The sequence below is a fragment of the Saccopteryx bilineata genome, chromosome 11 (genome assembly GCF_036850765.1).
Source record: "Saccopteryx bilineata isolate mSacBil1 chromosome 11, mSacBil1_pri_phased_curated, whole genome shotgun sequence".
Taxonomy (NCBI): domain Eukaryota; kingdom Metazoa; phylum Chordata; class Mammalia; order Chiroptera; family Emballonuridae; genus Saccopteryx; species Saccopteryx bilineata.
Window position 1 is genome coordinate 21063654 of NC_089500.1, and position 18551 is coordinate 21082204.

Consider the following 18551-nt stretch of genomic DNA (forward strand, 5'->3'; position numbering starts at 1 on the left):
AAGTGAGGTGAAAGTTCTCAACTTGCAAGGCATTTTATTATCTCACATTCATTCCAAGAATGGGGTGAGTGCAATGCAAGATAGTTCAAGAGACACCACATTCAACAGAACTTTTATTAAACCTATTGTTATTGTTTTTAATCTCCTCCTGTGCCTAATTTGCAAATGAAACTTTATCACAGGCATTTAATCTTCTCCTGTGCCTAATTTGCAAATGAAACTTTATCACAGGCATTTTTTATAGGAGGAACCATTGTATATATGGGGCTTGGGGTAGTGTCCATGGTTTCAGGTATCCACGGTGGGTCTTGGAACAGTATACTCGTGGATAAGGGGGAACTACTGCCTCTGCTGCTAGGAAGGAATATTGCTTTTTGAGCCTCTTAAATAAGATTTTTTTGCTTGATTGTAGGAACTTGACAAGGTGTATTAACTGTGCCTTCAGTTGCCTTTGCTGTTGTGAATGCCATTGTAAAAGTGACTCATGGGACCGGGTTTCCTCTCGGGATGATAAAAATGTTCTGGGACTAGAGAGGTGATGGTTACACAGTTCTGTGAATGCACTCAGTGTCGCTAATGGTAAATTTTATGTTATGGGTAATTTTATTATACTTTTAAAGATTTTAGAGGAGAGAGAAGGAGAGGGGAGGAGCGGGAAGCATCAGCTCATATATATAGTAGTTGCTTCTCGTCTGTGCCTTGACTGGGTAAGCCTAGGGATTCAAACAGGCGACCTCAGCATTTCAGGTCATCGCTTTATCCACTGTGCCATCAGAGGTTAGGCAATTTTACCACACTTTTAAAAAGTAGTGACTTGTGGTAGCTTTTAAAATATGGGCAGATAATTTGGATACTCAATCAAAAGCAGTGAACCTGGAGAATAAAAATGGAGAGACTTCTGTTAGGTGCCTGAGATCTGCTGGTGATAGACACTTGTTTCCCAAGCACCTCTGAGGTCTCCTGGGGTTGGGGCACATGGAGAAGCCCAGCTCTCCGACCCGATGGACCAGAAGAAGCAGGCCAGAAAGTTCCCCATGGTGTGTTTACCCAAGCCTGACCTTTCTGCAGGGGAGTTCCTCACCAGTGCCACGCAGGGCTGTCTCCCAAAGCCTGGGGTCCTCCCGACCTTCCGCGGGGCGATCAAGACCCCTGCTCTGGCTCTGCTGCTGGAGCCCCCGGTCAGTGTGACATCCTGGCCTCGGTTCCTCGCGCTGCAGAGGTGGCGGTGCCGTGCCCGGGAGCTCTCCCTTTGTGGGAGCCCTGTGAGAGGATACTGTACCGCGCGGCCACTGAGAGGTCACCACGGGCCCTACCATCTTTCTCGCTCCGTATTGAATGGCTGGCCCGGAGCCTGGCCGCCTGCCTACTGTCACAGAGAGGCTTCCTCTCTGGGCTATTTTCAGCAGGAAGATATTATTAACTGCTGAGGCTCAGTTCTGAATTTAGTGGCTAACACACCAAGAAGGCAACGTTCGCTTGGTTGTGGCAACTCCACCAAAACACAGTGGCTCATTTGGGGGGCTCAGCTGCCCCAGTCTCTCCACCCCTCCACTTCTTCCCACAGAGATCTGGGCCCTGGCCCAATGTCTGGGGAAGCTGCAATGACAAACTCAGTATCTGCCATAGAGAGAACAGATGGGTGGGGTTTTTTTTGTTTTGTTTTAATTTATTGATTGATTTTAGGGAGAAAGAGATAGGAACATTTGTTTGTTTATGTTCCCTGAACAGGGATCGAACCAGCAACCTTTGTGTATCAGGACGGTACTCATAACCAACCAAGCTGTCCAGCCAGGGCTGGACAAGGCTTTTTATTCAGCCAACTCTTTCAAGGTGTAGAAAATGATAGTGTTTATACTCTTACTTAAGACGGGAAGATTTTGTGAGAGGGATGGGGCACTGGATGGAGAAAGGAACTTTCTATAGAGTTTAGGGCATGGGTTTAAGACAGGGTGATAACTTTCACCTTGTAAGCGAACAGGAAATATTGGGACAAGGCAGGAAATTGCATCATTCCTTTTATGAGAAGAACTCCAGAAAAGAGCCGTTCGTGAAAGGTAGCGGCTGAGAGGGGACCAGCCCTGTTTTGTTTGCTTTCCCCCCTTCTTCCCTTCCACTCCCACGAGGACTTTTAGGCCATTTTCTTTAAGAAAGAGGTTGTTTGAGAACTTTATGTTATTTTTATTATTTAAAAAAATATTTTACCAAAAGGGTCACCTTCAGTTGAAATGTTAACTGCAGCCTTATTTCCCGGTTTACTAAAGAATCTTTCATGACTTTTTCAGCTTCCTTCCCCAAATGGTGGGGCCAAGCAGCTCTTGGCTGGGAGTGAGTTTTGGTTTGGCTGTGCCGTGCTCTGCACTGAGCCCCACCCAGTGTCATTAGCTCAGTTTTAACTCACAGAAAAAAATAAAAAATATATTTATATATATAAAGGGGTGTGTGTGTGTGTGTGTGTGTGTGTGTGTGTAGCTGTGTGTCTCTCGCGTGTCTTTTGTTTTGGTGGGGAGTAGGTGGGAATTGACTCAAGCCCTCTGTCTTTTCACCCCAGCGTCCCTTGGTCTCACGGAGGTGCCTGGCATTTGGCAGGTTGGAGCTCAGGGCTGCTTTTATTTTGAAATCTCTGAAACACCACTCCCCGCCCTGCACCACCCTCAGTTCCTTAATTTCGGAGACCCTTTCTAGGGCACTAGTGAGGAGCCGATAGGGAACAGGCATCCGAGTGTCCCTCGTAGCTGAGCCCAGTTAGCTGTGCTCTGCCCTGGGAGGAGGGTGATTGTGGTCCACCTGCCACTCAAGGGCTTCCCCCAGAAAGAAAACGCACCACAACCCCGTGGTGGTGTGATACCCATTTCTGGGTTCCTAAGTCTCCTCTTTGATTATGTCAAGTTCTAATGACATGGGACCCTGCTCCGACCTGTGCTGCCAAGGGGCCATCTTTAGGATGGAGACCAGAAAGAAAACCGAGTGTGTGGCTTGCTAGCTCCCCACTCCTTCCCTCCCCCCCAGCTTTATTCCTTAGCGTGCTGTGTTTTGTTTTCATAACACTACAAGAGCCCTGGGGTGTGTAAAAGCGTTGTTGAACACTTGGTGAGGGTAACTTGTCCAAACAGAGCAGGACGCCAAGGCAGAATGCTGTGGGCAGGTGGTGAGCCCACAGAGGTTGCCGGGCCGGCGCCTGGCTTGGAAACACCTTTCAGGATTCCCCGCAGCTGTCTGGGAAGTCACTGAGGACAGGGGCTTCTCTCTTACCACCTCCATAGGGAGCCCAGGACAAGGCCCAAGCCTTTCTGGCTGACCCCTTCCTGGAAGGCACTGCCCCCTCCCAGGTCGGGTTCACATGTGTTTCGCTCTACCAGGTGTAAAGCTGGGCGGGCCAGCTGCTTTGGGTGAAGCCAGAGTGTCTCTGTGGTTGATTCAGTTAGCAGTTTCTTACTGAGCACCTGCTCTGTGCCAGGCCCTGTGAGGCGTGGAGGCTGTAGTTCTTGGGCCCTGACAGAACGAAGGGCAGCAGATGCAGTGGTTAGTCTGAGGGTGCTGTCAGGTGAGTGACGCGGAAGGCTTCAGAACAGGAGCTGCTCTCTCTGAGTCTGGCCGGGGACTGCCTCTCAGGCAGTTGCTCCAGATCAGAAGGAGCCAGGTCCCAGGGGTGACTGAGCATGCAGAGGAGGAAGAGTGCTTCTGTCCTCGGGTTCGGCCTCTGCCTTGGTTGTGTGGTCTGTTGAGTTGATAAAGCTGTGGATAAACAGAGGTCTCTCTCCTCCAGTTCTGGTTCTAGGCGTGCCCCCCCCCCAACACACACACAAGTACACATGTGCGCTTGTTGATTGTGAGATAACAGCAGGAGGCACACTAATAACCCAGACCCGGGCAGTACCCCGTGACCAGCCAAGCACGGGCTCTTCCATGGGACGACACCCAGGGACCGATGGCCCACCTGGAAGGGGATAGGAAGTGTTTAATGTCTTGACAGTCACAAGGGAGGTGGAACTTGCCTGGATTCTCATGAAGAGCATCTGAGGATGCACCTGTGCTTTCTAATTTGAAATCTGATGGTCAGGCCCATGTCTGAGGTCCCAGCCCGGGTGTGAGGCCCTGGCCAGCCTTCAGCAGGGTGTGCGTGAAGTCATCTAATACTCAATTACCAAGGTGTTTCATTTTCATGCTCACCCTGCCCCTGTCCATTTCTGGAGGCCAGCTGATGGCTCTGTTCGGTCGAGGAGTTGACTGGCTTCATCTTGTTCCTCTGGAGCCTCACTGGCCGCCTCTGGCTGGGGGAGCTGTTTGGGCCTGCGGTTGGACGCAGGGCAGAGATGGCAGAGCTGACCTCGCCTCCAACCTCATCATGCAGAGCGGGGAGTTTCTGCCCTTCAGATAGCAGACAGCTCAGATAACCAGGCCAGGGACTGTTGGTGGCTCTTGTGTTTGCTCACTTCTGTGTTTCCTTTTTGCTTTTAACTTGGGATGGCCGCTCTACCGGAACAAAAACGCCAAGATAATACGACTTTGCTCTCAGCAGACACCTTTCTCTGCCGTTGCTGTCCCCGTCCTTCCACTGCTTCCAGTCACCTAACGAAGGTGCAGGGGTCTCCTTCCCCATGAGGCCGAGAGAGGCCAGAACCGCTCTGCTCAGAAAGCTCTTGGGGAACCTGCCAGCCCAGGCTGCCCCTCAGCCAGCAGGGCCCTCCCCCTCATTAATCAGTAACCCAGAGGGAAAGTTGTGATCTGGGTGCACAGGGGAGGTTCTGAAAACTCGGGCCTCACCTTCAACACAGAGGGGTCGCAATTAAAACCCCACTGAGAGATGTTTCCTTGGCATGAGGCTTCCAGAGATCCAAAAGCCGCCCCCGTCTCAGTGTTGGCTGGATGCTGAGGAGGGGGGTGTTTGGAGAAAATTACAGTGAGAGGGAAAGTGCCCTCTAATTTCTGTCCCCAGAAGCCTGCCTGCTCTCCTTTCGGGGCGTGGTGTGCGTGTGCGTGCGTGCGTGCGTGTGTGTGTGTGTGTGTGTGTGGCTCAGGTACCAGTTGGTGGGATTGGCCAAGCAGGAGACCCTTTTGTGTGCTGGGCCTCAGTTTTCTCATCTGCAAAATAAGTGGTTGGACCTGGTCCCCAAGTTCCGTATTGATTGGGTTTGTGGCCAAGTGGGAATGAGACCGCTGTTGGTGAGGTAATGGCTTCTTCCATTTGCAGATAAAGAGATCGTAGTTATTCCTGTTTCTTGGCTTACAAACTCTTCCTAGAATGAGTGACATCTGAGGAATCGTTCTCCAGAAAAACACATGTGCGTCCCAGTCTTTGCAGACATTTCCAGGGGTCTTTAGCCTTGCGGTGGAACCCCCTGTACTGAGGAGGGTAGGCTTAAGGGGACTGTGCAGGGGAAGCTTGAGAAGAGGGCGCTTTTCTCGAGGGAAAAGCATACACAGCAGTTACCATCCTAACCATTTTTAAGTGTGCGGTTCAGTGAATTTTAAGCAACATTCACGTTGCTGTGCGACCATCACCGCCATCCATCTCCAGAACTTGCTCATCGTGCCCAGACTGAAACTGTCCCCACTAAACAATAACTCCCCAGGTCCCCTGCCCCCAGTCAGTGGCAACCACGATTCCCTTGCAGGTACTTCGTAGGAGTGCATCGCCCTTCGTGTCTGGCTTATTTCACTTAGCGTATGCCTTAAAGGTTCCTCCACGTGGTAGCATGTGTCTGCATTGCCCTTCTCAATGTGTGTGTGTACGTCTTATTTATTCATCTGTTGGTGGACAGTTGAGTTGCTTCCACCTTTTGGCTGTTGTGCATAGTGCTGCTGTGAACATGGGAATGTGGAGACTCTTCTGGATACATAGCCAGAAGTGGCATTGCTGGGTCACGTGGTAATTCTAGGTAGAGTGCCACAGAACAGGACTGTGGGGACTTGTGTATCTGCATAGACTGACCCCATGGGGAAGCAGAGCCCTGCAGCCCATCATAGTCCTGAGGGGGCCTGGGAGGAAGCTGTGGGGCGGGTTGACCCAGTCTGTCCCTGTTTGGTGGGAGGGAGGGGTGGCCTGGCTCTGCAGTAACACAAGCCAGATTGGAGCCCAAATTTATGTGAAGCCCTGAGTCCTCTGAAAAGTGGGACACACGGCACAGAGCAGCCAGCTGTTTGTTTTGGACTCCAGGGGCCTTGCGGTGGCAGCCCAGGGTGGGGGAGACTTTCCCCGTCTTTCACTCCCCTGGCTGAGGCCAGGGCTGGGAGGGCCTGGGGAGGGGGCTCAGGCTCAGGAGGCCCTGGGTGCTCCGGGGTGAAGGGGCCGGGAAGGCTGAGCAGTGAGTGTGTCAAAGCCGGAGAGATTAGATTACGGAGGCAGACAGAAGTAATGATTAACTTTTCCAGTCTGCACACTGTCTCCAGTCTGTCGTACTGTTGTTTTTCCCTGTAAGTACAGTGTGGGCCCCGGCCTGGCCAGGCCCTGGTGTTGGGTTGTAAAGAAAGAAGGAATGAGGGCTGGGAGTGAGCAGGGGGTGGGGGAGCAGGGAGCCTGTCTGAGAAGGAGGCTTTTCCATCAGATCCTGCGTTGGAATTTATTGGCCGGAATGCAATAAATGTTCAAAATGCCATCCCATCCAACAGTTTTCATAATTGTTATGGAACAAGGGGAGCTGGGGAAGGGGAGGGATGAAAAGGACTTTTGTTCCCCGCTGTATTTTTCCTACACCGTCTAGAAAAACGAGTTCAGTTGGAGCTGTGTGGGGGATGGGCAGGGCCTGCAGCTAGGTCCTGGAATACCTTTCAGGGAGCTGGAGGTCATTGTGCACTGGGATTTATTAAAAAGGGGCCCACAGAAAAAGCAGCTCACTGCAGAGCGGCCCCCAGACCTGCTGAACCAGGCAAAGTTGTCCTGTACCTTTGGAGGGGGGGTGTCCTTTGGGGAAATTGGCTTCTTATGCATCCATTTTTATTAAGATTCTATCAAGCTTTAACATGCAACCAACATACAAAGCAGTCAGCAGAAAATGAGAGCCTTTTTGGTGGTTTAAGGAAAAGTTCCTTTGTTGGATTTGTTGTGTGCATTCCTACTTGGGGCTCTGCATGCAGAATTTGGGGGATCTCTGGGCTCTCTCCAGGTGGATCGGTTTTGAGGTTTGATTTGCCTTCCTTTCTGTTGCTTGACGGTCCCACCCTCTTGTGTCTTCCTGGGAGCAGCCAGGGTCATGCCCACTGGGCAGGCAGGTGAGCATGCAGGTCTAGGGGATTCTGGGTGTGCATGTGTGTGGACCCTTTTCTGGAGAGAGCTGCTGTGTTATTTGGGGGTGTTGTTGGGACCTTTGTGGTGCACCATGGAGTGGAAAGTCTTGACATTAAAACTTGAAGTTTTAATGAGGCTGGATATATGCTAAACAACAGCCAGAGAGGCCCATTTACTGTAAATATTATGAATGGAGTTGGCTGGCCTGAAGTCCCCACCCTTCCTCTGAGGCCTCTCTGAGCAGGGCAGAGCTGGCCTCCTCCAAACGCAGGAACGCAGGCAGGCAGCGGGTACACGCTATAATTTGCATGGCTGACGGCTGGGGCACAGGAAGCCGCGTCAGCCCGGCTGGCGAGACAGACGGGAGCTTTTGATTTGTGTGGCTTCCCTCCCCTGCCCTTCTCTACCCTCAATTATATTCTCCGATGTCCAAATACTGTTCTTAGGAAGGACCCCCAGACTGAGGGCCTCACACTTGGGACGACTGAGGGGTTTGGGAAGGTGGGGTTGGGGCCCGTTTGGTGAGAAGGGAAGTACACTTTAGCTCTAGTAACTGATTACTCACCACGATTTGTCTGTAAGGTACAGTCATGCATTAGTCTTCTAAGACTAGCAGGATCTGCCAATCAGTAAGCTTGGGAGAGTTTGCGGGAGGAGGGCGGTGACTGGTGGGAAACCGTCAGGCGCCAGGCCTGGGGGCACATGGGCAGGAGGATAGTGAGAAAGGGAACCCTCCCTTGGGGAACTCACCTTTTCCTGAGGGCCACAAATGACAAGACAGAAAATCGCAAGTTTGTGACTCTGAAATTCAAGAGTTGGTTTAGAGATGGACACAGCAAAAGCTGACCCAAATTTCCTTGTCCTGATTATGTGTCGTTTCGTTTTAATGTTGCAAATTAAATGCCAGAAATGAGCTCTTCCCCCCCAAAGTGATTTCCTTAGTTCTCTGGCAGGTAGTAAAATAAATGGAACCAGCATTGTTGAATACTTTGTGAATCCCAGAGAGTAGCCAGAGACAGTGGGAGCCAGAAGTGGGCCCGGGGGGGCTGTTTTGCCCCAGCCCCCATCATGTTAGTTATAGACAGGTCATCCTGAGAATTAGAGAGAGGGCCAGCCACTTGTCCTTGGTCACAGAGCAGCTCCCTCGCAAAGAAGCCGTTTCTTGGTGGAGAGAGCTGGACCCCACGCTCAGCCCTAAAGTAGACACAGCATTTCCAGAGTGTGTTCGGAAGGACACTTTCTCCCCTCTGATAGTAGAGGAACCCTTGGGAACGGAGAGCTTTAGAGCTCCGAGTTGGCTGCCCACCTACTACTCACACCTAGTAGTATTCCGGCTTTGAACCCCAACTCTGCTCTTTGGCAAGAGACGGCCTCATTTTCCTTCCTTTAACATAAGGATGGGAATCATATGCAACCCCATAGAGTTGTCTTGAGTCCTTCTGGAACGGGGCCAGTGCACAGTAGATGACTCTTAGGTTCAGGCAGGGCCCAGAACTGTTCTTCTGTGGGGACAGGGTGGGCAAAAGGAAAAGTGGTTAGTCTTTTCCAAGCAGCTAGAGAACCCAAGAGATGAGACCCCGCTGCTTTTGTGTTAAATCATCATAATGGCCCTGGGAGTTTCAGCCGCTGCCAGGGTTCCCTGAGAAGTAGATTTGAACTGGGGCAGCGGGATGGGGCGGGGCGTGTGTGGGGCGAGTGTCATACCACAGCCAGCAGTCCCTGAGGGGTAGGATTTGGGGAACTCAGTCAGTCTGGCCCAGGGACCTGAGGAAGCACCCTGGCCTTTGAAGGAGACCTGATGGCACCTCAGTGGAGGTAAGCTTGTTACCGAGTCCTGAAAAATACTAAACTCTATCAGTCCTGCCTTTACTGGCCAGAATCCATCCTCTGATCCTTTTGGTGAAAGAGCTTGGCACCATGATGAATGGTTGGGTCTGAGAGTTAACCTGAAACATTCTGAGTTTGTTTCGACCCCTTGGGCAACTTGCTCTAAACCAAAGGGTCCGAGGAAGCCCCGGCGTGACCTTGCCTGCCCTAATGGGGGCGGGACTGGCAGGTTAGAGCTGACCCTTGAACCCAGACTGACCCCAGACACCTCATCGCGTTTTCATGTGTTTTTCTTTAGTTCTTTGGTCGTTTGCCTCTTGAAAACAAAGAGACCAGAAAAGGTCCTTGATAAATGATGAGGTTTTGGGATGAGACTAGATCAGACGGATTGGCCACCAGGTCCGCACTGTCTCAGCCTATCTCCCTGATGAAGCCACCTGGCTGCTCTCCGCACCGCCTGTTTTCTGACCGGGGAGGGGAGCAGGTGCTGTTAACCTTTGAGATGTCTGATGTCAGGGGAAGGCAGGATGAGGCACCCATGGTGGCGCCGGCCTCCCAAGGAGGGAGGACCCTGGACCTGCTGTGGGCGAGGCGTGGTGGTGTTTGTGTTCCAGGTTGCTGGGGTGATCTTCTGGGTCTACTTCTGTGCCCTTCGTTTGCCCTCTTCAGTGTGCATGGAGCTGCTATTTCTGCCTAGGCACCCATCTCCCTGGCTCGGCTGGACCACCGCGGAAGGGGCTTGCAGGCCCATCCCACGGTTTGGGTTTTGACTGAGAAATACCCTTTTCTAATCCAGTGCCTTGCAGAGATGAGGTCGAGTTGAGACACCTCCTTGCCCTCATTTTACTCCAGCCCCCTTGGGCGTGTTGAATGCGGTTCTGTACTGGCTTTTTTTCCCAAGTATGTCCCTGTCCTGAAAGGCCAGAATCTTGGGGACCCCTCCCCATTAGTCCCACCTCTGTGCGGGCACATTCTGGCTCAGGTGGCATCGCGCCCACACAGGCCTGTGTTCTCAGTCTTGCCGGGTGTCTGGGAATAGCGCTCGCCTCTCTGGCCTCATGGTGGACATCAAAATCCGGGTACCAGAAATGATGGCGGGAGGCACCGAACTTGGTCTTTCCTTCCTTCCTCTTTTTTCCTTCATCTCCTCACACCTTCATCCTTCCTTCCTCTTTTTTCCTTCATCTCCTCACACCTTCAAATAAATTTCAAAGAGAAAATTCCTCCCTTATCTAGAATCTGGCCTTGAGGTCTGGTCACCCTGTGCCGTGGAGACGCAGGGCAAGAGCCTCATTCATGAGCCTGTGGTCTTCTAGAAGGGTCTGGTCTGTTCATTCATGACCGGGGTAATTAAATAACTCTTTGTAAGATGCAGGGAGCTCCTTGTTAAGTGGTCTTCCCTAATGCAAGTGCAAACACAAGGCAAAATCCTTCCCCTTCTTAACACCCACCTCCCTCTTCCTTTTAAAGGGTTGACTTTATACTTTAAGGGAAATGGGGGGGGGGCGCGCGGGTGTTAAGGAACCTTAGAGGAATTTTCAGCCGATTCAGCATTTTTCTGGGGTTGCTCCAAAAATTCCCCAAACTATAATAAAAAGAAAAAAATGTGAGCAGGCATCTGATTAGCCTTTTACAACACAGCTTTTCTTTTTTGATGCTTTAAAATGCGCAAATACAGCTTTAAAACAAGCCCCTGTACAGTTTTCTGAGGCGGGAAAGAAATGATGGAAAATGTTGGAAAAGATTATAAAACTGAGGGAACTTCAAAAGGGGCTGTGAGTCCCGCCTTTGGAGTTTAAGTATCAGCAACCATGATAAGAAGTTAGGCCTCGGAGACTCTTCCTTAGTCTCCTAAGCTAACCAGGGAGACTTTGGTGGGAGAGGCCCAGGGAGCCCCCAGGAGCAAAGCACAGACCTTTGCGGGGAGACACGTGTGGGCTGTGGGCCCAGTTCAGGGAACTGGGTTTCTCTGAAGATGATTCTGAGTGCTTCCCAGAAATGAGCCCAAGCGACAGGGAATTTAGGGAAAGGAGGGAGATCTCTGAGTTGGCAACATGGGAAGCCGTGCTGGGCCCCCAGAAGTGAGATGTGCTGCAGGGGCCTGGGCAGCACGACGGCTTTCCTGGGGAGCCTGTTCTGTGCGCAGACAGCCCAGGAGCGAGAGGGTGGCTGTGGGGTGACATGGGGGGTACTGGTGCCCCAGATTAGGGCACCTCATGGCCTTTCAGAGGCCTTGTTCACACACAGGGACACCTACATGCTGCTATTTATCTGGGTTGGCCATTAACCTCAACAGAAAAAGGCTTTTTCCAGGGATGTCTGGCAGCAAATTGCTGGGTGGACTGGCGGGCTGTGCAGATGAAAGAGAAACCTGCTAGAAGGCCCCCTCTCCCCCCTCTTCCCCTTCAGGGCACTGGGCTGCAGTCCAGCCCCCTCGGGCCCCAGCCCCTGCCCAGCTTCCTTGGCCCCTACCCCTTGCCCTACTGCCTGGCCCGAGGGCAACTCATCCCAGGCCCCCACCCTGCCCTGCGCCTCCTCCTGCTCCGTGCCAGCTGGTGCCGTGTTTCCTGGCGGGCAGGCTCCATGAAACGTAGTATTGTGAGATTCCACCGAGGGTCTCCTGAGCCTTCTTTCCAGCCAGGTTTGTTGTCCGGAGTCGGGATAGCAAGGAAGAGCCTCTGACATTTGCAGACACCCTCCCCCTCGGGCGGGGCGCCCTGTGTCTCCCAGAGGAAGGCTTTGGCCTCCGGGGCGCCCTTCCGTACCTGCGTGTCATGGGTCTTTGGTGTAACCTGCAGAGGTGAACTCCCTCGGCAAGAAAGTTCAAAGATTGCCAGCGCTCACAAGTTTATTAGCAGTTGATGGATACTTTGCAGAAACAAGTTAATGCCTGATGAGTCACCTTCTGCTGGGAGCCCTTGTCCCTCGTTTTTCCATATGTTCCAGTGTGTGTGTGCGCGCGCACACACACACACACACGCACAGACACACAGTCTCTCACAGCCCTGTTCTCTCCATGCATGTCGGCAGGGAGGTGACGAGCTCATTTTCTGGGGTTGATGTTTGGTGGAGGCGGGGACTGAGGGAATGCAATGAGCCCTGAGTTCCCTGTTTCATGTAGCTCTGGGCAGGTGCTGGAGGCCAGTTGGGGTGCCTGTAGGAAACGGTTACTGAGGATGTGTGTTTGTGGCTGCCTTGGTGCACATTTGTGCACTTATTCATAGGACACCTTTGTGCAAGACTGGCTGCTTCTTAAAAAAAAAAAAAAAAAAGTTAATCGAGCCGACTGGTTCCCAGGTCCTAACATGCCCGTAAACACTGGGAAGGAGCTGTGTGCTGAGCTGCACTGGGTTACCCAGACGGCGGGGCCCCAGGCCTCCGCCGCCCTGGCCACTGTGCTGTCTAACCCATCATCTGATGTTCTCCAAGCCCAGTTGTTCCAAAATCGAAAAGGCCAAACACACCAAAAGGCATCTCACTGCCAACCCCACCTTCCTTCCCTAAGCCCCCCAGCAAGTGAGAAAGGAGGGCTGCAGGGGGGGCAGGAGGGGCCTCTTTCTCTTGCACCCCTCCCCGCCTTTACCCATTTTTGTTAATAAATACAAGACTTCCGGTCCCCGCCCTGCCACCACAAACCACAGCTCTCGTTCCTGCAGCCTGGCCTGGCCTGGTCCAGCCCGACCCGGCCGGCTGGGGAAATTTATGGTTCCCAGCCTGAGGCCTGCCCCGCTGGCTCCAGAGCAAGGGGGAGTCGGAATGCCAGCCGCCACGGCTCCCTTGCCTTCCATATATCCCCCTTTAAAGACCTCCACACGCCTGTTGAGGAAATCGCCTTACCAGAATTAAGCCAGTCTCCCAGGTTGCCTGTGGGAAGAACCACTTCTAGGACAGCTGGGGTGGGGCCTTCAGGGGAGGGAGGGAGGAGGGGGCAGGGCAGGAGTCTAGATGCTTCTGGGGAGGGAGGGGGTGCAAGAAGGGCACTTTAAGGATGGCTGTACCCATTTTAGACACATAATCTTCTGTCTGGGCTGGAGGAGGCTTGGTTAAGGTAGTCTGGGTTAGCATGAACTTGTGTGTGTGTTGTTGTGATTTGGCATTTTGACGGGAACTCACCCTTTGTGCTCAGTGCTGCTGCTGGCCGGCTCTGAGGGTTATTTTTCTGTAAGGAAGATTTCTTTCTTTCTTTCTTTCTCTCTCTCTCTCTCTCTTTTTTTTTTTTTTTTTTTTGCGTCAAATCACCTCCATTTAAATTTTTACCACATAGCACTTGATTATGACCAAGGCACTGATCTGAGAACTTGGTGACAATCACCGAGACCATATATAGCAAGTGGTCCCAGTCTGGCTGGAGACCCAGGTCCTACCTAGGTCTGGCTGTGTCATTCTCCAGGGCCCAGAGCATCTGGCCATCAGGGTGCCATCCAATCTAAAGAACTCTTAATTCATAAGCCACCTGTAAGGCCTTTTCTAGTTTTAAAACCAGGCCAGCCAAGGGTGTCCCCTGGCTTCCAAGCTCTGCAGGGATGGGGCTTCCTTTGACCAGGTGGGTACATACACTGGTGTCCTGAGTCCTTAACAGGATGGGAAAGAGGCAACCAGAGAGCCCTGTGCTTAGTAAAAGGCATGGCTGTTCTATCAGAGGATCAGGATTTCCAGGCCCCGTAGGAGGACTCCAGAGCCTGCAGGGTATCCAGCACCACTGTCGCCTCCTTTCTTGTACAGAGAGCTGAACTGGCTGCAGGGGTGTGGGGGCAGGGGCACGCGCAGGTGTGCGGGTGTCTTGGATCCAGGAGGAAGCGGAAACACCAGTCCCCCATCACCACCAACCTTGTCCGCCATTTTGTTTTGTAGATTCCCAACTTCTTCTGGAGCCTGGGGATCGGTCACACTGGTGCGTGGTGGCATACTGGGAGGAGAAGACGCGAGTGGGGAGGCTTTACTGTGTCCAGGAGCCCTCCCTGGACATCTTCTATGATCTACCTCAGGGGAATGGCTTTTGCCTCGGACAGCTCAATTCGGACAACAAGAGTCAGCTGGTACAGAAAGTGCGGAGCAAAATCGGTTGTGGCATCCAGCTCACACGGGAAGTGGACGGCGTGTGGGTGTACAACCGCAGCAGCTACCCCATCTTCATCAAGTCGGCCACACTGGACAACCCGGACTCCAGGACGCTGTTGGTGCACAAGGTGTTCCCCGGTTTCTCCATCAAGGCTTTTGACTACGAGAAAGCGTACAGCCTGCAGCGGCCCAACGACCACGAGTTCATGCAGCAGCCGTGGACTGGTTTCACCGTGCAGATCAGCTTCGTGAAGGGCTGGGGCCAGTGCTACACCCGCCAGTTCATCAGCAGCTGCCCGTGCTGGCTGGAGGTCATCTTCAACAGCCGGTAGCCGCGTGGGCGAAGGACAGAGCGGGAGCCGAGCCGGCCCAGTCCAAACTACTTTGCTGCTAATGTTTCCCTCCTGAGTGCTTGCTTTTCATGCAAAACTCTTTGGTCATTGTTGCCCCTCCCCCTTGTCATTCTTGTTTATGTTCTGTTTTGTTTTGTCCTTTGAGAAATAGCTTATGAAAAGAATTGTTGGGGTCTTTTTTGGGGAGGTGGCCGTTGGGTTGGCAGGACATCCCCAAATGAGAAGAGGAAGCAAAAACCAGTCCCACCAAACACAGTGTGTGAATGGGGAGCAGGCCCTAGCTTTGGGGTTGTCACTTCCCTTGTCAGGGTAGGTGTGTGAGTGGCTCTGTGTGTGTGTGTGTGTGTGTGTGTGTCACTGAGTGTGTGCCACGTACAGCTGGTGGGGGAACGCTATGCTCTGTGTGCTTACCTTACTGGCATCCCGGCTGGGCGGGTCCTGCTCCGCAGCTCTGTCTCTCCTGCCCTTTGGACATGCTCAGTGGGGAGAGGCAGAACCCGGTTAACCTGCGACCAGTGTCCCAGCAGCCGCCCAAAAGCAGGGCTCTGCCCCCAGCCTGGGGAGGCCCCGCCTGTCTCTCCCCTTCTAGGACCCAGGCCCGTCACTAGGCTTCTTAGACACAGCCCTGCAAGAGGCTGAACCAGAACCAGTCGTTCTCAAGCTTGTCTTAGCTCCCCTCCACCCACCCTGTTGCCATTGTCGTGTCTGTCTTTTTTTTGGCCATCTGCTCCTGGATGTCTCCAGATGGGCTTCCTGGGGGCTGCCGGGGCGGCCCCACCACAGTATTGCTCACCCAGTGCCCTCTGAGCTCCCCCCCCCCAGCGTCTGCCCTGCCCTGGTTCCTCCAGGCGTTCCCTGGACCCAGAAAGCCAGCCTGGCATTTCCCTCCCTGCTGCAGCCTGCGTGTTGAGCTCTGTTGTTTGACCCCTCTTCCCACCAAGAAGGATTCGGTCCATCACAACCCAAGGTTCCAACCTGGGCTGACCCCTAACTCTCCTTTCGTTTCCCCTACAACTCATACACTCGTATGATATGTTGACACTGCTCTTAGCTCAATGAGCATGTTTAGACTTTAACATAAGCTATTTTTCTAACTACAAAGGTTTAAATGAACAAGAGAAGCATTCTCATTGGAAATTTAGCATTGTAGTGCTTTTGAGAGAAAGGACTCCTAAAAAAAAAAAAAGAAAAAGAAAACCCTGAGATTTATTAAAGAAAAAAATGTATTTTATGTTATATATAAATATATTATTACTTGTAAATATAAAGACGTTTTATAAGCATCATTATTTATGTATTGTGCAATGTGTATAAACAAGAAAAATAAAGAAAAGATGCACTTTGCTTTAATATAAATGCAAATAACAAAATGCCAAATTAAAAAAGATAAACACAAGATTGGTGTTTTTTTCTATGGGTGTTATCACCTGGCTGAATGTTTTTCTAAAGGAGTTTATGTTCCATTAAACAATTTTTAAAATGTATACTTGATTCCATGTTGTCCGCCCGCTCCTTTTCCTTCGTCTGATGGGATGGGGGTTTGGTGGAGAGACTCTGGGGCTGGTGGGGTCTCCCCCACCCAGTGCCTGGTTGGGGAAAGGGGGTGCACCGTGAAGGAGCTGCCCCGAGCAGCCTGCCTGGCAGTCCCTGTCTGCTAGACCCTTAGCTACACTGACACCCCTCTTCCCCGATAGGCAATGACCCAGGTGTAGCCTGCCCAGTGTCCTGAATTTGTAATGGGGTTAACCTCAGGGAGCTCTGAGTTTAAAGTGGGTGATTTTTTTCCCCCAAAGCTTGAAAGAGTTGAGAAAAGGGTATTTTGGGTGATTGGGTAGGAGGTTGCATCGTGAGACGGGCGGAACACGGTCCCAAGAACCCAGACCCACCTGTTCCGCTTGCTGACCCCTGCTTTGGTGTTCAATCCTGAGCCCTAACCTTTCCCAGGGGAAGGTCACTGCTCCACTGGGGCATTCCAGGACGGGCTCTCTGAGGCTGAAACCCGGGCGGTGGTGGACTGACTGATCAGGCCACACCCTAGGTCCCTCCCAAGTTCTGGACCAGGCGCTGCAGGAAGTGGGGAACACCAGAGAGGGCACCGGGTCCAGGTCCTACTCTGCCATCTGCCCCATCCGCTTGAACTCGAGGGATCGTTCTCGAGTCCCCTCTTCCAGCCCAGCCTGCAGGGTGCTCGGTGGAGTCTCCAGTACTTGCCCTGGGATTTCCGTGGTTGATCTGAGCCATGTTTTAGATTCAGACTCCTGTACAAGAGCTGGTTCTAAACTGGGTCTCAAACGGGAGTTGTATAAGTGTCTGTCAAGGCTCTCAAACCTTGGGTCCAGGATTGGGGGGGGGGGTATCCCTGAAGGGGTTAATATTTTGGGTATCACTAACAAACTTTCAGAAAACTTTTGGAGGACCAAAGTAAAAATGGCCAATTTTTTATTTTGCCAAATAGTGACGGCACTACAGCCTGCTGGCACCACTGTTTGACTCGAGGGACTTAAAATACAACTATGCTGTAAGAAACATGGACATATGTTGATTTATGCTCCAAATGATCATCTGGGCCTTCTGTTCCCGTGAGGTGATGGAGAGCTCACTACCTATCAGAAGAACATTCTGCTTTTTCTCAGTTGAACTGAAACCTACCTCCATTTATCCTAGTTCTGCAACCAAGAATAAGTGTAAACCCCCACCCCTGGAAAACACCCAGGGAGGGTTCTAATTAACACCCGTGTGCTAGGGGTGGAGGGGAGTGGGGTGGGAGGTGTTATTTCAGGGAGCTGTCAAAGTCATTTTTGTTAGCTCTAACTTGCATCAGCATGCCAGGAAGCTCTTTAATAATAATAGCTACCATTTATTGAATGCTTTACTAGGTGCCAGGCATGATGCTAAGCGCTGAAGGGAATTATTTAATTTGCTCCAGGACCCTCGGCAAAAATGAAGGCTTTAGGAGCTTAAAAGACTTGCCCAAGGTCGCTCAGGAGGAAATGCTTAGGAAGGGCAGGGTCTGCCTCTGTCCATGTCCTGCAGGGATGTTTATTTGGTGGGATTGGGTGTGGTGTCAACCCCACAACTTCCCCGAATCGGGAGGTGAGCCACCATGCTGCCACCTGGCCCCGCGGTTTGGGCAGCAGGAGCTGTGGCAGTAGCACCCTTTGCCCTCCTCTGCTATCCGGACTTGACAGACTCAAGAAACCGGCATTGGGGTGAGAGTGTGGAGACCCCAGTGGGGTGACTGGCTCTGGGTGGGCAGGGGAAGAGGACCGTGCAGGGGAAGCCAGGTGGCTGTGGGTAGCTGACACTTCTCACCTGGCCAGAGTGGCTGTCACCCATAGGCATCCACTGAGCACCTTCTGTGTGCCAGGACTGTGCTATGGGGGCACCCTGCTTTCGGTGGCACTGGAGGACAAGACACCCATACCCAAGATGGCCTCCAGCAGCACAGGCATAGTGATGTGTTCCTGGGACCACCTGGGACTCATGGAGGAGGGAGACTTCCAGCCCAGGTGGAGCTTGAATTAGTGAGGGGAGAGGAGAAGGTGCTCCATAGCAGGGAGGTTTTCCTGCTGCCTGGTTCTCCTTTAGCCTATCTCAGTTCACCTGTCAAATTTTGGGGTGTCTTGCAGGGTTCTGCCCTCTCCCTGGGCAGCAACATCTCTCTGGTGGCTTCATTTTCCCTCAGCCGGGGGTGCTCAGCTGCCCCAACAGAAAACTTGGATTCTCTGCCATCTCCTTTACCCCCATCTCCTGTCGTAAAGTAAAAAACCAAATCCTGTCCACCCTGCCTCATTTAATCTCTACTTATAAAATTTGAGTGTCTCTCACATATATGCCTTGTCTCCGGTCCCACTAGAATTACTTAGTTTAGGGACTGCTGGCATCTCCATGGCCCTCCACTCCAAGTGGCCTTTCAGCCCCTGCCTCTACCAACCTCACCTTTTAACCTTGCCCCCGTGTAGATGTGGACCCTCAGTCCCAGGAATGCAGGGTGACTGACAGTTCCCTGCCTTGCTTACGTGATTCCAAGCAAGTGCTTTTGGGTTCCTTATTCAAATGGCTGTCTCCTTCTTATCCTTTCACATGCAACT

The 18551-nt window shown here is 52.1% G+C and overlaps 1 protein-coding gene across 1 annotated transcript in view; it reads left to right on the forward strand.

The window, feature by feature from the left end:
* SMAD7 (SMAD family member 7) overlaps positions 1-15923 on the forward strand; it is a 30829-nt gene extending 14906 nt beyond the window's left edge. Inside the window, exon 4 of the mRNA XM_066246715.1 lies at positions 13901-15923. Coding sequence (XP_066102812.1) covers positions 13901-14439 — 539 coding nt within the window. The 3' untranslated portion in view covers positions 14440-15923. The remainder of the gene's footprint in view (positions 1-13900) is intronic.
* The last annotated feature ends 2628 nt before the right edge of the window (positions 15924-18551 follow it).